Here is a 22427-nt window from a genome sequence, read left to right on the forward strand (position 1 = left end):
CTTTTTTTGTGTAAGAGCGCTAATTTGCAAATTTTACAAGTTTTTTCTGCCGCAGCATTTTTGAAGAAATTTCTCTAATACGGCAACGCCGCAACCAATTTAAAAAATGTTTAATGCATTTTCCCTCTAAATTAAGGCTTCATCAAATGGCATAAAAAAAATTATGGGTTGCTATTTAAAAAATTATGACTTTATGCTGCCCAGCGAAAACGGAACACTCTGTATAGACAAAAGTATTATTAAATCATGCAGCTTTCCAGTATAAATGAGTACTGTACTGAACATTTCATATTGATATTTATACAAAAACGCCAGGAACCAAGGCCGGAGTAATGGCGAACCCTGTATATATATCAAACGAGCGGGGAGGCATAAAATAAACATTGTTGCGGCCCCCACGCCGAACTAAAAAGTTTTTTGCGCCCTCCGAGGGCCGGTGATGTTTATGTTTAATCCCTCCAACTCGCCCATTACAGAATATTATTTATTAATAAGAAGATTTCGAGAAGCCGATTAGGGTTTCCTTTCCAGACGACTTAGTGGAGTTTTGGTCAAGAACTTTTAGGTAAAGTAATCCGCATGACCGAGGCCCAGATTTGGGGGAAACTTTCAGGTGCGGGTAAAAAGCGTCCTGAGCGACAAAGCATTATAGGCGTAACAAGCAAAGACCATTCTGCTTAATGTAATCGGGGAGCGCAGTGGGAGTTAAAATTTAAATTCGAATTTCCCACCAGCGCAGGACGGTGTTATTTTTTAATATTCCAACAAAACAGACGAGGGCGCGCAGGAGGAGGAGGAGGAGGAGGAGGATCCTGAAAAAATTGATTCTATTCCATCTTCTTGCTTTCGTTTTAAATAAAAAGCCGAAAAATATAAATTATAAAACAATACCCGCGGAAAATTTATAGTTCGAGGCAGCGCAGCGCGGGTTTCTGTTAATTATTGTGTTCCCGAGCGAGCGGGAATTTTACAGGCAAATGGTCCAATTTTTGCGGCACACATCTTACGGGAAAAAGGGAAACATCCCGAAATGTTAGGAAATCGAGTTAATCTTCCTACGAGAAACCCACAACGGAACCTTTCCAGAGATCGTCCTGTGCTGCTCGGCGAGAACTTCATCGAGTTAGGAGGTACAAACGGCTCGAAATTGCTTTACACGCATTGGGCTCGTGGGGACACTTCGAGGAAGCCTTTAAAGCAGCACTAATACCTTCACATTATTGAGCAGCACTGGGTTGGGCAATCGACAAAACACCTCACGGGCCGAACGAACCTGGAGACTTTCACCCGATGGAAATTCAGAATTTAATACCACGCAAGAGATTTGAGCGCAGGAAAACGATTAACATTGCGATGGTATGGCATGGTAACGATGGGAAGTTTGTCCTGAACCGGCGTTCTCTGCTCGTCTCTAGGCGGCTTTAGGGCCAGTTCATTGGCGCTCTGCTAACTTTAACTGCAAGCTGCGAGCTCGTTCTGTCGGTCAGATTCTTTGTTTCTACGGGGACCGACTCGACGTTAAAGCTAGCAGAACATTAATAATTTATGCCCTGGGATATTTGAAGCCCTCGCGGCTCAAGCCGGTGCAGAATTAACTGTTAGGGGTAGTTGGTGCACGGCACTTTCGCAATCCGGGCAGAAGTTAAGCAGGAGAAACAGATCGGGCTCACGCGTAGTGTGCACGTAAAGTGAAACGTAATGAAGTTGTTTCAGAAATTGAGGGTGTGTGCAACTGAGACTGACCCTTAGTGGGCCCCCGAAGCCTGTACGCACCTCCGCTGGACAATACGTTTTTTTTTTTTTTTTTTGCGGATTTGGCCCCATTTTATCACCTGAAGGTTTTTTTGCGATATGCCGCTGACCGTTGAATTCCAGGAAGTGTAATTCCCCGGGGAATTTTTAAACTTTCCCGTCTCTTGGACGTTTGCAGTGTCCGCTGAGCGTTTTCGATGTATTTGGCGACGCAACCGACACGAACGAGATTTTTGTGATCGTTTTATGGGTTTTTCATGTTCGCGATAAATTTTCATATGAGCCCAGGTCAGTTTCTCAAATGTCTTTGAAACGGCCACAGGGGCTCGGGTCTCGAAATGCCCTTCGAGCGTGTCTGAATTCGATTACCGTCAATTTGGCGCGTTACGTTGAACTCTTAATGCATAATGAACGAAGTTATTTTCAACTTCGACGTAATTAGAGTAGCGAATTGCGCAATTAGAATTTCAAATTTCGAAATTTAAAAATTTCAAACACGAGGCCGGACGGAAGGTGTGCAGCAGCGAAAAAAATACGAAAAATACGGAAAAAAAAATGAAAGTCACGAGAAAAGCTGCAAGACGAAAGCGTAGAGCTGCGTGTTGGTGTTAAAATTGGCCAATAATAACAATTACTTCGCGAAATCAGTGGTCAGTGGCGCACGGAAAAGTTTTGAGATGGCAGATGTGGGCCAAACTAAAAAAAAAAAAAAAAAATCCAGTAACGCCTGCTGCTGGGCCTGCCCAGCTGCTCCGGGTGACTACTGAGACGGAGTGTCGGGAGAAACTTCCACTCTCGACTCAATATCTCAAAAAGCGGGAGCGCGGCTACGAAAAAGGACGTAAGTAACGCGAGCTTCCAGGATGCAAAACGCGCAGCTGCCATTGAAATTGCACGCTCTAACCTTCCGAGAAGGTTCTCAACAAATTAGTTAACTTGATAACTTACCTGAACCCCTCTGGTGTACATGTTGTTCGAGTGCAGGTGCACCGCGTTAAACTCTCTGATCCCGTCGAATTCCACTGTCATCTCCAAGGGCTCTGCGCTGCGCCCCTCGCTCGACCACCCCACCCACCTACTGCCTAAAAAACAATTAAACGCACTAATGAGTGTTTAAGCCTGCGATTTTTGGCTTTAAAATAGGCAAAAAAAAGGTTTAACCAGCCTTGATCACGTCGATAATTTTTCATTATTAACGATGGAACCGGTGACATTCTGACGAGCCTCTGGGCGAACAAGCGAGTCTGTTTCTTGATGAAGAGCCATAGAATTCCGCCCCAACAAAAACACATCATTAAACTCGAGATCAGGCTTGTCGAAATATCAGTGCCCTTTGTCGATGGGTGAATTCTTTGATGTCTCAATCGAGACGGTTAAAAAAACTGCACGATCGAATTATTAATGACGCGTTTGTGCCATTGCCTAAGGGAGCGGGGCCCCGTTTCAGCCGTGGGATTAAGCGACATGGATATCCGAGAATTTGTCAAAAAATCCAACTGCGTAATGTAATAACGAATTAGCTGAAAATGTTTAATCCGCGGTTATCTAAAATTCGAGCGCGAAAAACGCGGTACATTTCCTAGTCCGGTTTCGACTAATTTCCACCGGAACCGTTCCGACCAAATTAATTTTAAATGAAGTACTTTAATTACTGCAATGGTTAATTATTTAATTATATTTACATGCAGCTCTCATGCAACGGGCAATTCGGTTAAAACTTCCGTTTTTGTTCAGCCATTGGCTATTAAATAAATTATGCATTCGACTGTTGGTGCCCTTAAAACAAGATTCTCGCTCTCGCAATTCGGCAACTTTGCAGCGAAAAAGTGTCGAGAGCAGTCGAGTCAGTAAACGTCATTTTCATTACCGTATTGCCGGTACGTGACCTCACATACTGATGGAAGTGATAAGAGCCATTTCGAGTTGCTCGAAATTTGCTCTCAAAATTCCGTTATCTTTCGCCCGCAGCAGGCTTGAGCGTCTTATCTTGAGGTGACGTCGAATACATGAATGTTAATGCCGTTTTTAAATGGGGGTAAATCTCAAGCGCTTACCCGATTGCTCGCCGCTGAGTTGATTCTGATAGTCATCATCCCCGTACAATCCGTCCACCAGCTGACCCAAACCTCCTCTCATGTCCCTGCCTTCGAGGGTGCCGTCGTAACTGATGTCCTCCAAATCGATGTCCGGATCCTTGATCTCCCCCCTCGGAGCCTCGTACTTAACTACGCTTTCTAAGATAAAGAAGAAATGAGTACACAGGGTGTCCCGGAAACAATGCTAGAAATAAGTGGCGGCAGCTGGCGGGGAAAAATAGAGCGATTTGGCCGAACTTGTTGCCGTTCCATTCAAATCGGTCTCATCGGCGAGCCGGATGGCTGTCGGGGCGTTGGGGCCCTCGCGACGTCTTTCGCCGCTAAATGTGGGCCACGTGAGACGGGAAAGGCCGCGGCGACGTCACTTTTTCCGATTTCGCCGCCATGGATTAGCGTCTCCTCTCCAGAAAAGGGGGTCCAGACCATTAAAAAAAAAAAAAAAAAACCGGCGCTGCGTCCGGTAAGTCGCTGGGCAGAAAAGAGTGCCGCGATCACGGAAGATGTCCGAAGATCACAGCGCCGATTGATGAAGAACGCGGCACGTCACCCGAATCGTCAGATCTGGATGAAATTGCGCGTTTTTCACTCTCTTCTCACATGACAAGCTCAAACTATGAAAAACTTAATTTCCGGTTCAAAAGGGCCTCGCAGCGTTCAAGCACGTTATCCCTTTTGACACGGCGTAAAGGAGTCAAGTAGGCACACTGTTAAACAATTTAGGGGCTTTGTTATGCTTTTGAGCTCTTACACGCAAATCCAAGAACCCTTTCTAAATATCTAATGAGTCTCGTGAAATGCGCTGAAATTCGCCTGGATATACCTACGCCTGCATGTACAAGGAGAGGAGCACTCGCGCGGCAGGACAGGACTGGGGCCGTCGGCGAATTTATGCCGAATCCCTTCCGGGGCGTATCCAATTATTTTTGCCATTATCAGTCAACATCTTAATGCTATTCAAACATATTATTCAATTAGGGGAATAAGACACGTGACTGGTTGATTAGCGTTTGGGACTAGGTATCTGCCAGACCGCTTCGCATATGTTCTCATCATCTTGAATAAGGGGTTCCCCAGGGAGGACTTGGCTAACGTTCGCTCTAGCCCCCTCCGAATTGGAACGGCACAAAGGGGTGCATATTGTTGTTTTGCAATATTAATACTTCCTCTATTCTATACAGCCACGCTTATGAATATTAATTGCTCTTTACGTGGAGTAAATTTGTACTTTTGCGATTTAATTCCGTCTAACTGTGAAAGTTGGCGCTGTCATTACTGCTCAGAAATTTGCATGGGAGCTGTATCGAAAAGTTTGAATTGACGCGTTTAAAATTCAATCAGACCCATTTATTTCCGGATTTTGTCCGGTCGGTGCTGCGGGTTTATTTTCTAAACTCTCCTTGATGCCGGCAAAAAGCCAATTTGGTAAAATGGAAGTTTAATTGACTTACAAGTTTTTCCAGTTTAGGATTTCCATATATAATCCGGCACTTTCTTTGTATCAACAATTTTCCGCTCGGAAGTTCATGCGAAAAAAGCCGGAAATTGATTAATATTTGCCTATTCGAATTTAACAAATGCTGCGTGAGCATATAAACAAATAGGCCTCGCTTCCTATTGAAATATTATTCTACCGGATTCAAATGAATTTATTAATTCCTGCAATTTTATGCTTTCAGTATCGCCACCACTTTCAGAGACAGAGAGATACAGATAGGCAGAGAGTGAAACAAAGTCAGAGCGTGCGAGAGGCAGAGAGGGCGACAAAGGCAGAGCAAGAGAAAGAGAGAAAGAAAGAGAGAGAGAGAGGGAGCCGGCAAGCGAAACAAAGATGGAGCGGCCGGAGAGAGGGATAGATTCGTTTATTTTGCATGAATTTATATAACCCAAACAACCCTCAAAAAATCTGTTTCCGATTTAATAGACTCTCATGTATAATAGGCCACAGAACAGATTCGCAGCCGCCTATCAGGGGGGCCCTCTCTAATCAAATAGGCCTGAACTATCGATCAAAAAAGGACCTTAAAAAGCCGGCGGACCGCAAAAGGGCCGTAATTGCTTAACCCCGAACTCAAATTGGCCTACGGCGAGACATTGGCCGACCTTTAATGTACCTTTATCCTTTTTCCATTCCTCGAATTTGGTTATCCGACTAGGAATGGGACAGATTGGGGCTTATTGTTTGTCGATTTGAATTGGATTGGATAAGTTAGTTGGCTTTGCGAAGTACAACACAATGGACTGAAATACAAGAAAAAAATTGATTTTGACCAAGGTAATTTCTAGAAATATACAGGGTGCGAGAAGGTGGGTGCGAACATGTTCTTCTTTGCAGTCATATATATATGTAAGATTCGCGGTTCAAGGGCGGAGAGAAAAAAAAACACAATTCTCAGAGCAATTCTTCATTCTCCGCGAACCAAAAATGGAATCCCGATACAACCCGGTATCCATACACAGAACACATCCCCTCTTCGTGAGAGAACCGATAAGATGGAAGGGCTGTCCACCCTTTTTCCCACGGGTACCAAACCCCTAAACGTCATTCTCACCTACGCTAAAGGAGTTTATAAACAACCCTCCCTTCCCACGCTAATCTGGGGAAGAGTTTGGTACCAAAAGCCTCTACCACTTTCAGATAATGCCAATTAATGGACTTAAGATATGGTAAACGAGAAATGCGAAGAGATTCGTGACAGCCCTTTTACCATTTTCTCGCACTTGTCTTGGGAGGAATTTGGAGCCAGAACCCCATGATATTTTCAGATAACTGATTAATTGTTTCAACATGGACAAAGAATGCTCACATATATATGTACACCCTGTATATCGCGGGGTACATTAACACAATTCGCGGTACAATTTATGTTTTTTTCGCCCTCACTTTTTTCTTTACTCTCAAAAAAACAAAAAAAAAACGAAGAAAAAATCTGAGTCTTCCTGGGTGCAAGTCGCGGTCTCGTTCCTCGGTTGGATGTAGGAATGCTCGCCCTCTTCCAATTTGCTCAAGAAAATAGCGCTTTACGTGTAAAGGATTGTAACACGAAGGCTCGCCCGCGGCCCAAAGCTGTGGCTCCACGAGAAGCGGAGGGCGCTCGTTCGGTCAAGGACCTAATTTCGGCCCGTGGTACGTCCAACATTTTAGGCGCAAATAACGTGTTTCTAGTCTTCTACGTGCAAGTGACGTAACATTACACTTAGTCATTTGACTAAAGGGGGTGAAAAAAATTAACACTCGTTATTTTTCATTTACGGCCCGTTGCCAAGGGCGACTATCGCAGCAACTTTACGACCCGTCTTTGCGAGCGACAGGGCGTAAAAATATAACAACACCGATGGTTGTAAACGTATTGTTACTGCATGGGAACTAAGATGTAAACAAACAATTTCGATCCGTTTGCGAGTAAAGTGATTTAACCTGCTTTATCGAATCCATAATCCACGTAGATTTTCTCGTTCGACTGTAACACCCAGCTAGGTGACGTTCGACTGCCCTAAAAATGGTTTTCTGCCTAGGTTTCTCCGTCGACGTTTCGGTTTGTGTGTTTTAGGCCATCATCAGGACACCCAAGGACCGGCAGTTGCCCAGCGCGTTAACCTTACATGTTTACGTTTTTTACGTACACATCTTTCGTTTTTCCTCTCGTTTCTTCCTGAGCTCTGGGGTAATAGATTCGTCGCGGAAAGGTTAAGAGGGATTTCTCTTCGATCCCCCAGTGGATGGTGAATGCTATTCCCAGCTAGTTTTAACTGGGCAATTTCGCTGCTTCAACAGTCCCTACTTAGGCGAGGCGTTATTTTCAGGTAAAATAAAGGAAAAGGAGTCTTTCAGTCTCTAAGCTATTACGTCGAGCATTGAGCCTCTTTGCATGATCCTTATCGGATATCGTTGTTCTTGTCTCAAATGTCAGCCCGAATTACCTGCGAAAATCCGCAATTTTTCGCCTGCTTTATCCTGTTTACTTTCGAAATCAAATTCCACAATAGATGACCCCTAAGAGCGAGTCGGAGCAACAAAACTTGATGAATCCTGAGCAGCGCTCTAATTTAATTCTCTGACTTATTCTCAGGTTTCATTGCGGGCGTGCGGTGTGATTCATACTTCCGCGAAGTGTACGAATATTAAATTCCCGCCAAAAAATCTGGAATACTTGGAAGACAAATTAATATCCCGATAATTCATCCATGAAAACGATGATAAGATCTGTCGCAATCTGTTGAATAATCTTTTTTCCCTTTTTTTTTTCCAGTTGGAGCGAAATACGGTTAACAGTGCAGAGGCGGTCGGTTCGCTGTATATCTATCAGAAAGTTGGTATCTTTTGTAGTTCAAACTGACAATGGCCGGCCCCAGTTTTAGTACTGGGAGCAAACACGAGCTAATTAAATATAAACACACAATGGGGGCCCTTTATCTCGTTGTGGAAGAGATCCCCGAGCAATATTACGTTTTCGCATCCGTTATGACAAGTTAAACATCCATTTTACGGTGGGTTTGTTCTCTTTTTGATGCGGCGATGAATGGTACGCGTCGGCGTTTAGCAGGAATCGCATTTAACAGAGGACAGAGGGGCCCTCGCCGCACACGTAAATCTGCTCGGCCATAAAGCAGCCGCAAGAAAAGGGGCTCCGGGCCCCCGCACAATTGACTATTTTCCAGCAATATGCACAAAAGTGGTTTCCAGGACCCCGCCTAATGGCCCAAGGCTTTCTCGTACGCTTGTTAGGCCCCTAATAAGCGGCCGTAATTTTAAATTGAGGATTGTCTACTCGGGGGTCGCATACTTTCACTTCTCGCCCCCCATCGATTACGGCCGAAGCTGCGGAAATTGAAAGAATTATGCCACGACTTAAAATTCAGCTTCCACATATTTCCCTAGTTAGTCTGGAACAATTAATCCACAAGTTGGAACACTTTCCTTATGGCGAGGGCTGATATACGGACGCAGCGCTTCCAAAAGCGCAGACTTGTTTCGACTAATAAAGCAATTAATATTAACCGTTCCGTATGCAAATTCCGCTTGTTTTAATTAATTCCCTCACACTATCTCTAGTGTTCGCTACAAGCCGTATTACACCCCCGCCAGCGGGTTCTAAACGGGGGGTTAGGACCGGACTTTCTGCTGTTTTCCCCTTTGCCAGCGATTAGGTAAATAAAATTTTGAACTTAAAGACTCCTCCAGCGACCGGATTAGTCTCATTCTGATACAGAACGAAAAGAAACGGCAAAAAAACAAGTCATCGCCCTAATTAAAACCTTCTTTGATTCGCTGAAAGGCTCAGAACAAGACAGGACGAACGACGGGGAAAAACAGTCGTAATTTAAGAACAACGTATTTATAATTCAAAAACCGTGAAAAGTTTATTTTGGAGGGCTGCCAAGAGGGGTTGAAATCGCTTTCTTTAAGAACGAAGCAATAAAAAAAGTTTTTATGAAGTCTTAAAATCAGTCACTTCAGCAGGTTGCGAATATGAGTTCATTTACCGAACGGGTGGGGCTTCAAGTTTCCTTGAGGGCGGAAAAATTTGAAAAAAATCCCTAAAATTAGGCGAGCCGGGGGAGTGTGGCACGTTTTCATCTTCACGGGTGTCGGCCATTTGTTCTAGTTGCACTTTTGAATTTCGCGGGAAGACGAAACTTCTCTTCTGGCCTTGTGACGAGACGTCGCGGTCCAGCGGAAGCGGCCTGGCATTTTTACAATTTTCACTAGAAGTGCCCACTAAGATAGCCGAAGGGCACTTACGGCCACACACGCTTTACAAAGCTCAGCAAAGGTCTTTTGACGAGCAGTTTGTTCCGGACGAAACATTTTTTTTTTTTTTTTTTGGTTTTGCACTTCGAAGGCAAATTTTCCCCTCTGTGAGAAGGAATTAACGCGATTATGCGCCGATTCGGGTCACGACGTGAAATTTACAGGGCGGCACCCGCCTAATGGGCCACGATTCACTTAAGTATTATCCCAGGACGATTATTATGATGTGGCGAAAGTTGCCTTGTACAGGGCGTCGCGAGCCTTTTCGACTTTGGTCTTCGGCTCTTACGAAGCCGGAGGTAACATTTTAGAGGCTTTCACGATGTGCGAGACCTCAATCCTTCTCTTGGATGCACTGCGTATGTACCTAAATAAGAAAAAGGGGTAGCGGTGAGCTCCAATGTGGGATCCAGCAGGGAAACACCTTGGACCTTCGTATCTTGCGCCGTATTTCTCGGGGAGGTGTTTCTTGTCCTCGCAGGGTTTGCGAAATATTATTGCACCTCCTGAAAGTTACCTTCTCCCTAGATCCTGAACACGCTGATTTTTTTTTTTTAAACCTGGAGTGCTTTTCCCGTTCGCGAAGTAGGAACTCATAACATTAAAAACTAACGACTTCTTCCCCTCAGGCAGTTTTGATGTTACAATGGCTTAAAGTCGAGATTTAGCCCCCTTAACGCCACTCTACAGTCTACATATATTTTTCTTCCCTTGCTTCGACTTTCAATTTCTCGCGCACACACGCAGTTCGGAAACGCAACATTTTTCCTGGACCCCCGAAAGGGGTCCCCTCGTAAAATATCACCACTAATAAACTGTGCCCCTTGGTAAACACATATACATCATAACTTCCTCTTAGGGTGATTAAGACCTCACCAAAAAACAAACGCGATAAATTAGACCGGCGATACACGTTCCAGGGATGGACTTGACGCCCCTAAATCAGGACCCGTCGTGTGCAACCCCACGTGCACCTACGAACTTTCGACAAAAAAGGGCGGAGATGAAGGGTTGAAATTTTTGGACACGTGTTGCGTCTCTAAATATTTATGAGCCGACGTTACAACCTCCCGCTTAGGACTTCTACTTGTACGATAAAACATTGGAAACTTAATGTACTTACGTTCCCAGGGGCACCCGTACAGTTCCACCCTCATGCAGACCGTTCTGGGGTGCTCGCTGTAGGGGATGAACCTGACTTTCGAGGCGACGAAGGGTAGCTCGAGTCGCTGGTGGACCACTATGTAGGTGTTGGTGTTCGCCGTCAATACCTGAAAGTATGATTTTTTTTTCTTTTTTTTTTTTTTTTTTTTTTTTTTTTTTTTTTTTTTGGGAATTTTTCCTTTGGTACGTCACGAGCCTCGTGCCCGCTTTTTGGTTGGAATATTTAACGAAAATACATAGTTTTTAGCTCTATGGATTTTTCGCGGACCTGCGCGTCAGTGTGTCATCCCATTACCCGCCGCTTTTGAGTCACAGAGAAATTTTAATATTCCCTTGAGCTTCCGGTAAATGGATTTCTAAAAAGATTTTTTTAATATAAAACTTTTAATTTGAAGTTCATAAATTTCGCCAAGCGACCGACAGATTAAATTTTTGCGGTACAACTTTTCCGTGGCAATAATTCATTCCCCGTTAAACATTTAAAAAGGTTTTTACCTTTTTAATTAACGAGTGGTCCAAAGTTTTGTTATTATTGAATGGAACAGGCATACGCAATTCGCCGGTGTATGTTTGTCTATGACGTGCATTTTCCGAGGCAAATGGGAGTTTATTTTAGCTTTATTGTGTTTTTAGCTACAGAAGCGAAAACACTCCCTGCGTTATTTTCTTTCGAGGACCTTCCACCGGATACTTTTACATGACTTGAAAATTTAAGCGATTGTTTCTAGTTTCGCTTTATTTTCGTTAGCGGGATCTGTCCTCTCCTTTGTCAACTGCCTCATTCCAAGTAATCACTTCCACACACATACGAATTCAGCCAAATTGACTAAAGAATGTTTGTTCGTCGTACAGTTCCGAATGCTGCCCCAGATATTCCGGACTATTCAGAGTTTTACCCCGGCCAAAGGGCAACGCAAACTCCCGAGGTAAAAACGGAAAAAGTCCCCCCCCCCCCGCAGGGGGGGGGGGAGTAACTCTTCTAGCACGTACATGATTTTTACGTAGGGTCACAGGGCCAATATAGGATAATTAGTGTCTCTCTTCGACATGCGTATAGGGTTGTCGGCGATTGCTGATGCACAAAAGTTGATGTTGGCAGAAGTCGTTTACCTCATAACTTCATGGAAACGGGACGTTTCTCGTAACTCTCCATTTTCCAATCTACCCGATACATTTTCTACATATCGAGGAAACGCAAACGGCCTCCCATAGATTTGCGTGGTGGAATTCAATAGGGTAATTGATTTTCCCTAAAACGCACGATTTCGCCGCATTTAACTGAGCGTATAAATTTCGGGACAGCCTGTATACATTCGAAGACGGATTTTTTGACCCTTTTCAAAAATTATCGTTCCACAGGGGCTGCACTGTGGGACGTCCACAAACTCGGAGCAACAGCATCCGGACGGTCCTTTTGCTGTTCAAAAGTCCCGACTTTTAAAATCACCTTGTAGCTATCACGCCAAGGCGGCGAATCCTGGCTAACATGGGTCAAGCATTGGGAAACCTGCATTTCGCCGCCTGCCGTGATGCACTACATACGAAAAATGGACACCCTGTAGGTGGACTTTGACCAAAGGGCGACCGATGCATTTCGGAAGTATACAAGAAAAAAAAGCATTTTTCAATCGCCTTGGAAGTCTTCCACCGAGAAAACGAGCCATTTTGACTGTCCTATATATCATCGCTCCAACTTAGCAAAATACTTTCATTGATTTTGAGTAGGTGGAGGTATTTACGGAAAAGCGAGGAACGTATCCGCTACCAGAAAACGCAGAGGTTTTCCAATTTAAGTGATAAAATTGGAGGCGATCCGAACCCATTGCAACCCACCGGGTTTATAACACTCAAGCGCCATATCTGATGCTCCATTTAAGCTCGCAGAATCAAATACTTCTAACGAAATTTAGCGTTAACAATTTGGTGCAAATTGAGTAGTAAATTGAGTTAAATCGGTGTCCATATTTTCCTGAAACACCCTGGATTTTGTTATAGTTTTTTTCAGTAACGAAGCTTCCTAAATGACTTAAATTTATTCTTCGTCTAGAAACGCACGAAAGTGAACTCGTTCATTTCAGCTGAGACGCCCCAAAATATCTCTTGCTATTCTCTCGCATGCCATAAGATTTCCTTGTGTGAAATCAATAGTTAAAAGGATTCATCCGAAAAGTTTTATATCTTTAGAACTTCAACGATTCCGAAAAGCGCAATTCGAATGCATCAGTTTTCCTTATGAGGCACTGGAGCTTTTACTGCTGGAAGCTTGATCTGAGAGCAGCAGATCCCCTCAAAACCTTTTTTGAATTCGGCATGTTACATATTCGGTTTATGCCATCACTCAGCCGTTTAAAACAATCAGTCGACTTCTAGCCAAAATCACTGGCACAAAGAAAAATTTCAACATGGAACGATGCTTCAGCTCTATTAGCTCTAAAAACGAAATTGATTTGCAATTTCGCGGGCTTTGTTGCGGTTTGTTAGTTTTTCTCAGTGATTTTCACTGTAGAGGGCGGTTCAATTGAGGGAAAGAAATTTAAAGAGTATTTTTGAGGTCAAAATGAGACCTTTTCCTGTCAGAGACCTCTGCCCTAAGGTGCATCCCTTCGGAGCCGGAGTCGTCGAGAGTGGGGCGAAGAAAATCTATGATGTGAAGTTGTGGACACAGCTGCCGATGGAATTGTCATAAAAATTTGCAAGCCCGGTAGCGTTTTAAGTGTTCATTTTTTGCCTCAGAGACGATGTAAACCTAACTTTAGAAGGGTCGGAGGGGCCCTACAGTTTGCGTAGCCCCCGTTTTATGTTTTCGTCGCATATCGCAGTTAAATCCACCGAGAAACGTTGATTTTTACTATCGTCTTCTAACGGGCCATGAAAAAATTTAAAAAAAATTATATTTTACGGTTTTTTTGACGCAACTAAGCGTTCGCAGGTAAATCGTTGTTGGACGAAACCACCATCAAAATGGCAAAATAGAAAATTCGCTGGGCTGCGATTGCTGACGTTTTCGCTTATTTTTTCCTGAAATTTTTACAGAAAAACAATAAATAAACCGCTAAAAACACACGAGCTTGTAAATTTCCACAAAATCTGACCGGGAACTGTGGTCGCCATTTGAAATAGTAAAATTTTTTGTCCTAATTTCGACTACTCCAGCTCCGAGGGGGTGCGCTGTAGGACACCGGCTTACAGGAAGGGACAGTTTTGTTTCGACCTCAAAAACTCCCTTTTAGAACATTTTCACTCAATTTCGAACGACCCCGCATTTTGCGCCTGTTTTAGCTCTTGCTCAACGTTGCTCTGTGACTCATACGTTGGGCCATGAGGGCTTACAGGTGGCCCGTGACAATAACCGTTTTTTATTTTAGGGAAAATCGTTAATTTCCCCTATTTCAACCGGTCTTGCATATTCAACAGTTTCTGAGGTGTGCAAAAACATTCCTCGCGAACGTTCGTCTAACGTTTCGGAGCTTCGTCGTCCTTATCGCGGAATTTAGATCTCCATTCTGGGGCGGTTTTCTTGGAAACGAAGGAAGCGCCTAATAGGATCATCTAACGCAAGTTAACCCGAACTTTACGTCCTCACTGAACTTGGTAGGAGTTCAATAATTCGAGCGTTAGTGCTCGATTATAATAATGGAATCAACCGGAGCCGAGCAACTTTCGGTCTCTTTAACACACACGCCATCGGCTCACCACCCGTGAACCGTCCTCCTGCGTTCCTCTGAGCGTTTAAGCCATGTTTACAAATTAACTTTCCGAAAAGAGGATCTTCACGGCCTTAGCAAACAGGCCTACGAGGCGTCTTAGGCCGTCACCACCTAAACCCCTCATATATTCATCTGACACATTCCTCCTCGTCCTAGGCAAACTTCCACTCCCGGAAATGTCTGGATAGACCCGAAACATTTAATCATACGCACCGATCATTTGTCAGTCTTATCGTGTCTCTTGTCTCGTATCTCTGGATACGTTTCGCACTATTTTGGGCGCAGCCATTTGTTCTTGTTAAGGTGCCCCATTATGCATTCGTCTGACCGCGGAAAAACGTAATTCCAAGCCGGCAATTTAGGTTTTATCAAAGTCATTAGAGTTTGGTATTCAGTTTCCAGTTTCCCCCCCAGGGCACGATGCCTAAATTCGAATAGGAGCAACCGCATATGCGGGCTACAGGAACATGTATCTGTATCTAGCAAGGCAATGTAACATTATACTAATGAGTTTTACGTGCAATTCGTTTTCCAGGAAAGGAACAGCACCGGTGAGGCGCAACGTACCGATGTATTTACTTCCAGAACGTTTCCTAAACATGCCCGAACTGGAGCAGGCGTACGAAACATCACACTCACTGGCACATTTTATTCCCTGGCCCCACAACAAAGAGACCTAATAAATTTAAAATCGCCTTATTTGAGCCCAGATGTGCTCGTAATATAAAAAACCGCATTGCGGTTCGATATAGAGCACGGAGATTGTGTTTGGGGTGCATTTTTGCATATGTGGATGGCTTAAGGGCACCTGCGACATGTCTTTGTGGGAAATAAATTACCATGAAAACAACTCAATTCGGTGGGTTGCACGGGAATCACTTAGTGGGACGTTGCGCTTTTGCTTGCAGGATTTTTCGAGATCCGAAAGCGGACGCCGAAAAATTAAGCCCGACGCCCCCGCCTCGTTACGCCGCCGTCGAACCGGGGGAATCCGAAGGGGGCGCGAAATGGACCAACAAAAGTGGCATTTTACGTGAATTTCAATGGGATTACTCGCCGTCTTACGTTCGCCCTTCGACCACCGGGCCCGGCACCCGTCCCCGGAGCTCCCCTTAATCCGTCGCCGGTATTTCGTTGCCAAAAACTCTCTCAGAATGCCATTTCCGGCGCCACACCCCCCCCCCCCCCCGACCACCGCGGCACCGGCCGAAATCGGCGGAGCGAAAGCGCCACTTTTCGGACCTTGTTACGAATTGGGCTTAAGTCGCCCTAATGCGAAAAATTAATTTTGCATTAAACAACATTTGCATAAACAGCAGGATCGATACCCATTGTCCAAAATGATTAATCCAGCCGCAGCCGCGGGGCAGGGCTTTATTTATACAAATTAAATTGATTTCCAAAATTCGCAGCCTCCATCACTCGGTTATATTTACTTTTCTGCAGCTTTTGGCGCTGTTTTGTTCGGGCTGGATCTAACCCGAATTGAATTAATTTTATTCACATTTCAGCTAACCAACGGGGCTATTCAATTGTAAAATCAGATTAAATTTGTATAAATAGATATGTGTGCGGGGTATATAATTCAAAAAATAAACAGTATCGCGAGGGAAGAAAGCCACAGTGTTTTTGATGGTTATGGTAATGGGATTCCGTTTCGGGCCGAGACTTCAACAACTGGCATTACCGAACGAACTGCTTTATACAGGGTGGCACGCTCTCGACAAAGGAAAACTAATCCGGGGCATTAGATAGGTCCCTCAAAGCCAAGATCGCATGCAAATGCGACTTAAATCTATCTCAAGCGGTTCGGAAGAAACCCGGCATTGAGGTTGCCGCTTTTAATATGTGGCCCTGCTAAGCTTAATATGGGGCGCAGCCATCTTACTAACCGTGCATAATTTAGAGTGCCGTCGAATCCGGCGTTGAGCGCGGGCTACCCTCTATTATGATGGAGCTTACAAAGAATTCGAATTTTACACGGAACATGTGATCAATGTACGTGCCAAAGCGTCGAAACAAGGGCGACAGGAGTCAGCTACCTTAGCCGGGGCTCATTTAAAAACCTGCAAAGTGAGTGTGACATTTAATTAAAAATTCTCGAACTAAGTCAGCGTAACTTGATTTATGGACCGTTATTAGGACGTATCAATGGCGGGGGTGACAAATTAGTTTTAAACTTTTAATCAACTTTTCCTGGAGCTCGACTTGCAAAACGCAACTAATAAAATTATGAACGCGATGCCGCGTAACGAAGTTAGTCCCCGAACTTCCTTCCGCGGGTGCCCCATGCGTTTTCGAATGTGCCGTTTTACCTTCTCCCCCCGCGAATCCTTGTAGGTCACCCATGCCCCCAGGGCGCTCCTCCAGTACTCCACGAGGAAGGCCTCCGCGTACTCCTGTCCCTGCCCGTTGCCGAACCGGCCCTGGGTCTCGGTCCACGTCATCAAATGGTTCTTTTGCAGGTCCACCTCCAGGTACTCCTTAATGTCGCTGCTGATTTGAGCTTTGGGACACCAGGCACCGCCGTTCTTCTCCTGACGTAGCCTGGAAGGCAAAGCCTGATATGAACAATAACTCAAAACTTTTCGCGTAAAACCTCAAGGAAAACTTCCGCGCCAATTTGGCTACATATTGTGACTCCCTTCGCCCTATTAAAACGCTTTAACGAGCGCTGGAGAACTATTTTGTAAGTCGAGGAACTTGCCAGTAAAATTTTTAATTTCGAGTTTATGGCATAAAGGAAACTCGGCCCTGGCCCGGCGGCGTTTCAGATTAAAAATTTCATAAAGTTTACTCTTGAGGACCAAAGAAATGCTTTTGTTAAAAAGGATTCATCCTGGATGTTCGGCATTCTCGGCACGGAGAAATTTTATTATTGTTATTAGTTCCAGTTAGTCGCTTTTTTTTTAATTTCCGTCGCTGCGCCGAAAGCGGTGACTGGCGGAGATATGGCGTTGACGACGTGGCTGTCTTACGGTCCAAGGCCGATAATGGACGCATTACCCGCCGGGTCGAATGCGAATGTCACCGGGGGAGTTTCGACTCTGAAGGGGGCGACGGGAATCGGATACGTGCCGGGCGTATTTTTGAAAATTCCCCCCCCCCTCCCCCTCCCCCAGATTTCGACACGAGCAAAAACAAGCGTCGACCTCAGAACGGAGGACGAATAAAAAAATCCTCACCCCTAAAAATCCACCAGGTATATCGCGATCCGCAGGGTCTAATTCAGGAGTGGTTAACAACTATCCGGCAGATAAAGTTTTTTTCGGCCCGAAGTTGTCCAACAGTAGAAATAAGGACGGCTCTCTGGCACACTGCTGCAATGAAAAGCGACACTTTGATTGATGGTTACCCTTGACTGTAAGTTACTCCACATGCAGTTTAGCAGGACGTTGAAGAATCGGTCCTTAAGGCCCAATAATTAATCAGTCGAGCTAATTTCCATAGGAACGTTGAAACGGGGCCTTAGCGTTCGTTAGATTCTTTGATTTTCTGGAAAGTAGCTCGCACACGAGCTTGCCGCCACCTCTCGGGCCGGACGTCCATTTGAACTGGACCGGCTAACTTCTTCCAGAAAAATAGTTCCGGAACGACCGTGAATGATTTGTGAGGCCCGACAGGCCCTTCCGGAGGGCGTACGTTCCTGTATGATGAACACTTTGGACGAGTTTCGTTAGTCTCCGGGGAAAACACTGAAATTGGCCGTAGAAACAAAGTCTATATAATTATTCGTGTTGGAAAAACCCAATTTGAAAAACAGACACAATTTATTCAACAAAGTTTCCCCGTGGAAACAAACACGTCTATCGAGCGGAGCCCCGCCGAAAATTCGTATAGATTTAAAGGAAACACGAACGATTTCCAGAATGAAGCATTAATCTCGGGCAAACGTAATAGATTTAAATCAGTAGAGGTGTCTGGAGGTGGTCCGTTGCTCCCACGAAAAGAAATAAATCCCAATAAAACTGCCCTAATGGCGAATCGGTTGCAGCTAATGTGGTTTTTGCGGTATTACCTTTGGCTAATGCGACTTTATTTTATAGTCTCCGAACCAGATGTATAAATTGAAAACGCTTTCGTTGCGGCTGCGAGGTGAACGTGTTGCAACCAGCTGCACTTTCCTCCAATCACAAAGCGAATTAAAATATCGCCCAACAACAAACTAATCAAGCAACGATCAAACAAAAATAAAACGAAATTAACAAATAAATTTTCCCGATGTAGCCGTGAGGGTAGTTTTGGCTATTTTCGTGGGGAAAATGGCATATGGTGTCCAGCCGAAAGTTCGGGGTCGCGGGGAGGGAACGGGAATAGCGTAAATCAAACAATAGGGGAGTTTTCGCTAGAGTGTATTGAACGAATCGAAAACTGTTACGTCTGTTCAGTTCAATGCACGTTTCAGTCTCGGTGCCTTATGGTTAGTGCAAGCAAGCGGAGTTCGATGACGAACTCCTATCTTCATGCTTTATATCGTTCTTTAGAAACCAAATAACGGCGCCCCATTTCCATTTGAAGCTGCCGAACCGGGTCCTTTTAAACGAAATTGACTGTTAGCGGAAAAATCACTCTGAACGATTAGCTGCACCCATTTAAGACCTACTCTGCTCCGCTAATTTGGGTTTTGCAGCAACTCAAAAAGCAGCATAAAAGCTTTTGGAAACAAGAAATTCCCATTGTTACCGCCCTGTAATCGCTTACATTTATTTCTTCTAGTGTAATGCGCCAGATGTATCGGTGCAATTACGCAAAAAGCAAAATTTAATGATTCGTAACACATCATGTTCGATTCCGATTAAATGCTCTGGAGAGGGTTGCAGGAGTTTTTGCATCCCGCCCTTTATTGCTAAAGAGATTAGAGAGTAGTCCAACTCAATGGAGGGTGAGTTGAGTAATTGAAAGAGTAGGGCTGGACTTTGATGGACAGCCTCCATGTGACAACTCTCAATGCTTTTTCAATGCAGGCCATTTTAGGGACTATTAAGTTAGCGTTCTCTCACGAGTTTGCTCTTGAGGGCTGACTCCGAGGAGCAGTTTTTAATTTGTCTCTTTCTCGGCCAAGGGGCTTCCGCCAAAACTGACACTAATAGCTTTTTATTAACCTGCCAAATTCCCTCATCCTTTTCAGTCGCCCCTGAAGGTTTTTGGACAGGTTGAGTCGACCGCGATTCGGGCCTATTTCCTGTTAACCGAGATCGTGGAATTACATGAGGAGCGCCGCGAAGTCCTCCATGGCTCAGGGAAATTTTTACGATCGTGGGAACCCCGCGAACGCGTCTGGACTATCCCAGGGCGCCGAAGAAAAAGCTTCATACCGCACTTCATTCCGGGGATCGAAACCGGAACTCTTAAAAATTGCCTAGGAAATATGTCGCCTTGAGAGCACAAGATAAAGTCCCTGAGGTCTGATATCGTCCCTTAAGGGGGCCGGACCAAAACTCCTTGAGAAATAGCGTGAATTTTTCTTCGGCGCAAAAACTCTTTTCGGTGTTTTTAGAGATCCGTATCCACGAGGAGCGTGTGGAGATGTCGGAAAACCCTAGGAAACTATGAAATGTAGGCGTTCAAATTTTCTCATCGAAATTTCCTAAGCTCGTCAGAACTCCCTGAGAAACCTCGCGACATCGGCGCCGCGATGATTTCGGCTAATGTCCCAAGTTCGTCGTTCACAAGAAACCGTTGTGGTGCCCGATAGGCGAACGTGGGGTGACCCAATTGATGGTACTCGAAGGGTCGGCGAGGGAGGACGAAGAAGTACGAGAATCAATCGGAGAGATCAGGAAAGTGTGGAATTCTCCCCGGGGGCTGGACCGCGTGCAGTCAATTAACTAACCGTTACGTGCCGGACACCCGTTTCGTATCCTTTACCGAATCGCAAATTTGCCGAATGAAATTAACAACAATTTTGACGATTCCGAGGTGATTTATGAGACATTGTAAGTGCTCGAATGGATACGCATTGTAAGTCAAATCTCGAGCCTCCCTTTCTCACTTCTGACGGCTTAGACGATTTACATATTTATGCCTCGTGATACTGGATAATTAAAGCCGAATTTGGCGCGGAAACTGTAACAGTTAGTCAGGAGGTTATTAAGCTCTCGGGGGTATTAAAGCATCGGAGTTGCATCTACATGTATATTTGCTCCCACAACGCATTTCATATTTCAATAATTGTCACCAGGCGGAAGGATAATTTCACCCTGTAAAGTGAAAACTGCCTAAAGTTTGTTTTCGACCGTAACTTCGCTGTAACAAATTTACCTACGAAAATGCATTTTCCTTGTAGAGAGGGCGTACCTGGACAATTCAGGCACTAATTCCGGGTTAAAAGCTTTTTAAGTAACACACATTCTCTGGAAATATTAACGAGGGCGTGACAAAGTTCCCCTCATAAGCGCACTTGAGACTTATTTGAAAGTTCTGAAGTGTCGGGGAGTGTACAGGGGGGTCGTATTTTCGATGTAATTGGGGGGTTTCAGGTACATCCCGCGTAGATGGAGAAAAACCGTGGTCGCGATCCCTGACGCGATTTTTGACCCAACTTCAGCGATCCAAACGGCATTTTGACCTTTCGGCTCGTTCGGGATATACGGGGTGTCGTTCGTTTTTTGTCGTCTTCTCTAAAAGCTCCATAACTTTTTCGTTCGCGTTTTTTTATCTTTGGCAAAAACAATCAAATGCAATCCAGTGGCGCACTCGAAGTTTCTCTAGGTTAATTTGTGTGTCGACTTGAGTCCGAAGTTGGTTTCTTTTAATGGAAACTGTATTTGGCCATGGCTCCGTTGACTAGAGATTTGTTTAGCTTTCCGAGCATACGAAATTCCATATGTTTATTGCGATGAATAAGAAAATTGTAAACGATCTTTTGGCAAACGCAACATTCATGTGTTGCATGTGTCTGTTCCTTTGATTAGGGCAACTGAGTGTATTTCGCGTCGATGTGAATTAGACTTACATAATAAGGGACATAAGTTTGAACAATATTTGAAGCAAGAGAGCAGGGTGTTTGGTGGTGATAGAGAGTTTTCAAAGAGGGTTAGACTGGGGACATTTTGCACCCATAAAATCATACTTATTCTTATACAAAGTTTCATCCCTTTTGAAATATCGGCTTTCCTAAATTTTCATACGAAATGGTTGAGTTGGTACAATTAAGCCCATTTTTTTGTATTAATACTCTTCGCTTTGGGAATGAAAAAAATGTACATTGTCAATATCCATATCGGCAAAGTGAAACGAAAATTAATTAACAATTATAATTACAAACAATTACGTAGACAAATTAACGTGTTAAAATGGTTTGGTCCCAAATTATTCTTCCACTTTGAGCATAACTTTTTGGCGCTAGCTCAAGAAATTCAAATAGTAGCAAGAACTGCTCTATTGTGTACTCTCTCACATGATACATGACATTATGACAAAGTCATAACTCACGAAACCAAGAAAAAGGAAATATTACTCACAATATGGAAATAAGCGATATTAAATTTAAATAAGTGCTAATCATTTCAAAACTTACAGCATTAGTTGCAAGTTAGATAATACTACTATTAGTTAATACCATTTCTAAATGGAACCCTCCATTTCCAATGCATTTACTTGCCCCCTCCACTCTGCCCCTCCTGCTCCTTCCTCTTGGGCCGACATTTCAAAAACAATGAGACTTTGCATACGGATAAATGTGGTCATATAGATTTAAAATGAGCTCATCTATCCTCCACTAAAGTCTTTCTATCGCGCCACCAGACACCCTGTATAATAAAAATGTTATTTTTTCCTAAATCGGTAAGTTCGCAACATGGACTAAAGTACTGTTAGGGCATTTTTTTAAGTTTCGAAATAGCTTTTGGGTATAGCGACACATTTCCTTTTGAAATAAAAATCTTTAAAAACCGTTCATAACTTTCTTATTTAACGAGATAAATATTAATGCAATATATGGAACTATATACTAGTTTC

The 22427-nt window shown here is 44.1% G+C and overlaps 1 protein-coding gene across 5 annotated transcripts in view; it reads right to left on the reverse strand.

Moving 5' to 3' along the window:
* The window catches only part of LOC136344689 (discoidin domain-containing receptor 2-like), a 131658-nt gene that overhangs the window by 33795 nt on the left and 75436 nt on the right, over positions 1-22427 (reverse strand). For all 5 annotated transcript variants that reach the window (XM_066292376.1, XM_066292377.1, XM_066292372.1 and 2 more), the window contains exons 4-7: positions 16784-17015; positions 10721-10868; positions 3807-3986; positions 2701-2834 (exon numbers count right to left, since the gene is read on the reverse strand). In XM_066292376.1, coding sequence (XP_066148473.1) covers positions 2701-2834; positions 3807-3986; positions 10721-10868; positions 16784-17015 — 694 coding nt within the window. The remainder of the gene's footprint in view (positions 1-2700; positions 2835-3806; positions 3987-10720; positions 10869-16783; positions 17016-22427) is intronic.

This window comes from Euwallacea fornicatus, chromosome 17 (genome assembly GCF_040115645.1).
Source record: "Euwallacea fornicatus isolate EFF26 chromosome 17, ASM4011564v1, whole genome shotgun sequence".
NCBI classification, from domain to species: domain Eukaryota; kingdom Metazoa; phylum Arthropoda; class Insecta; order Coleoptera; family Curculionidae; genus Euwallacea; species Euwallacea fornicatus.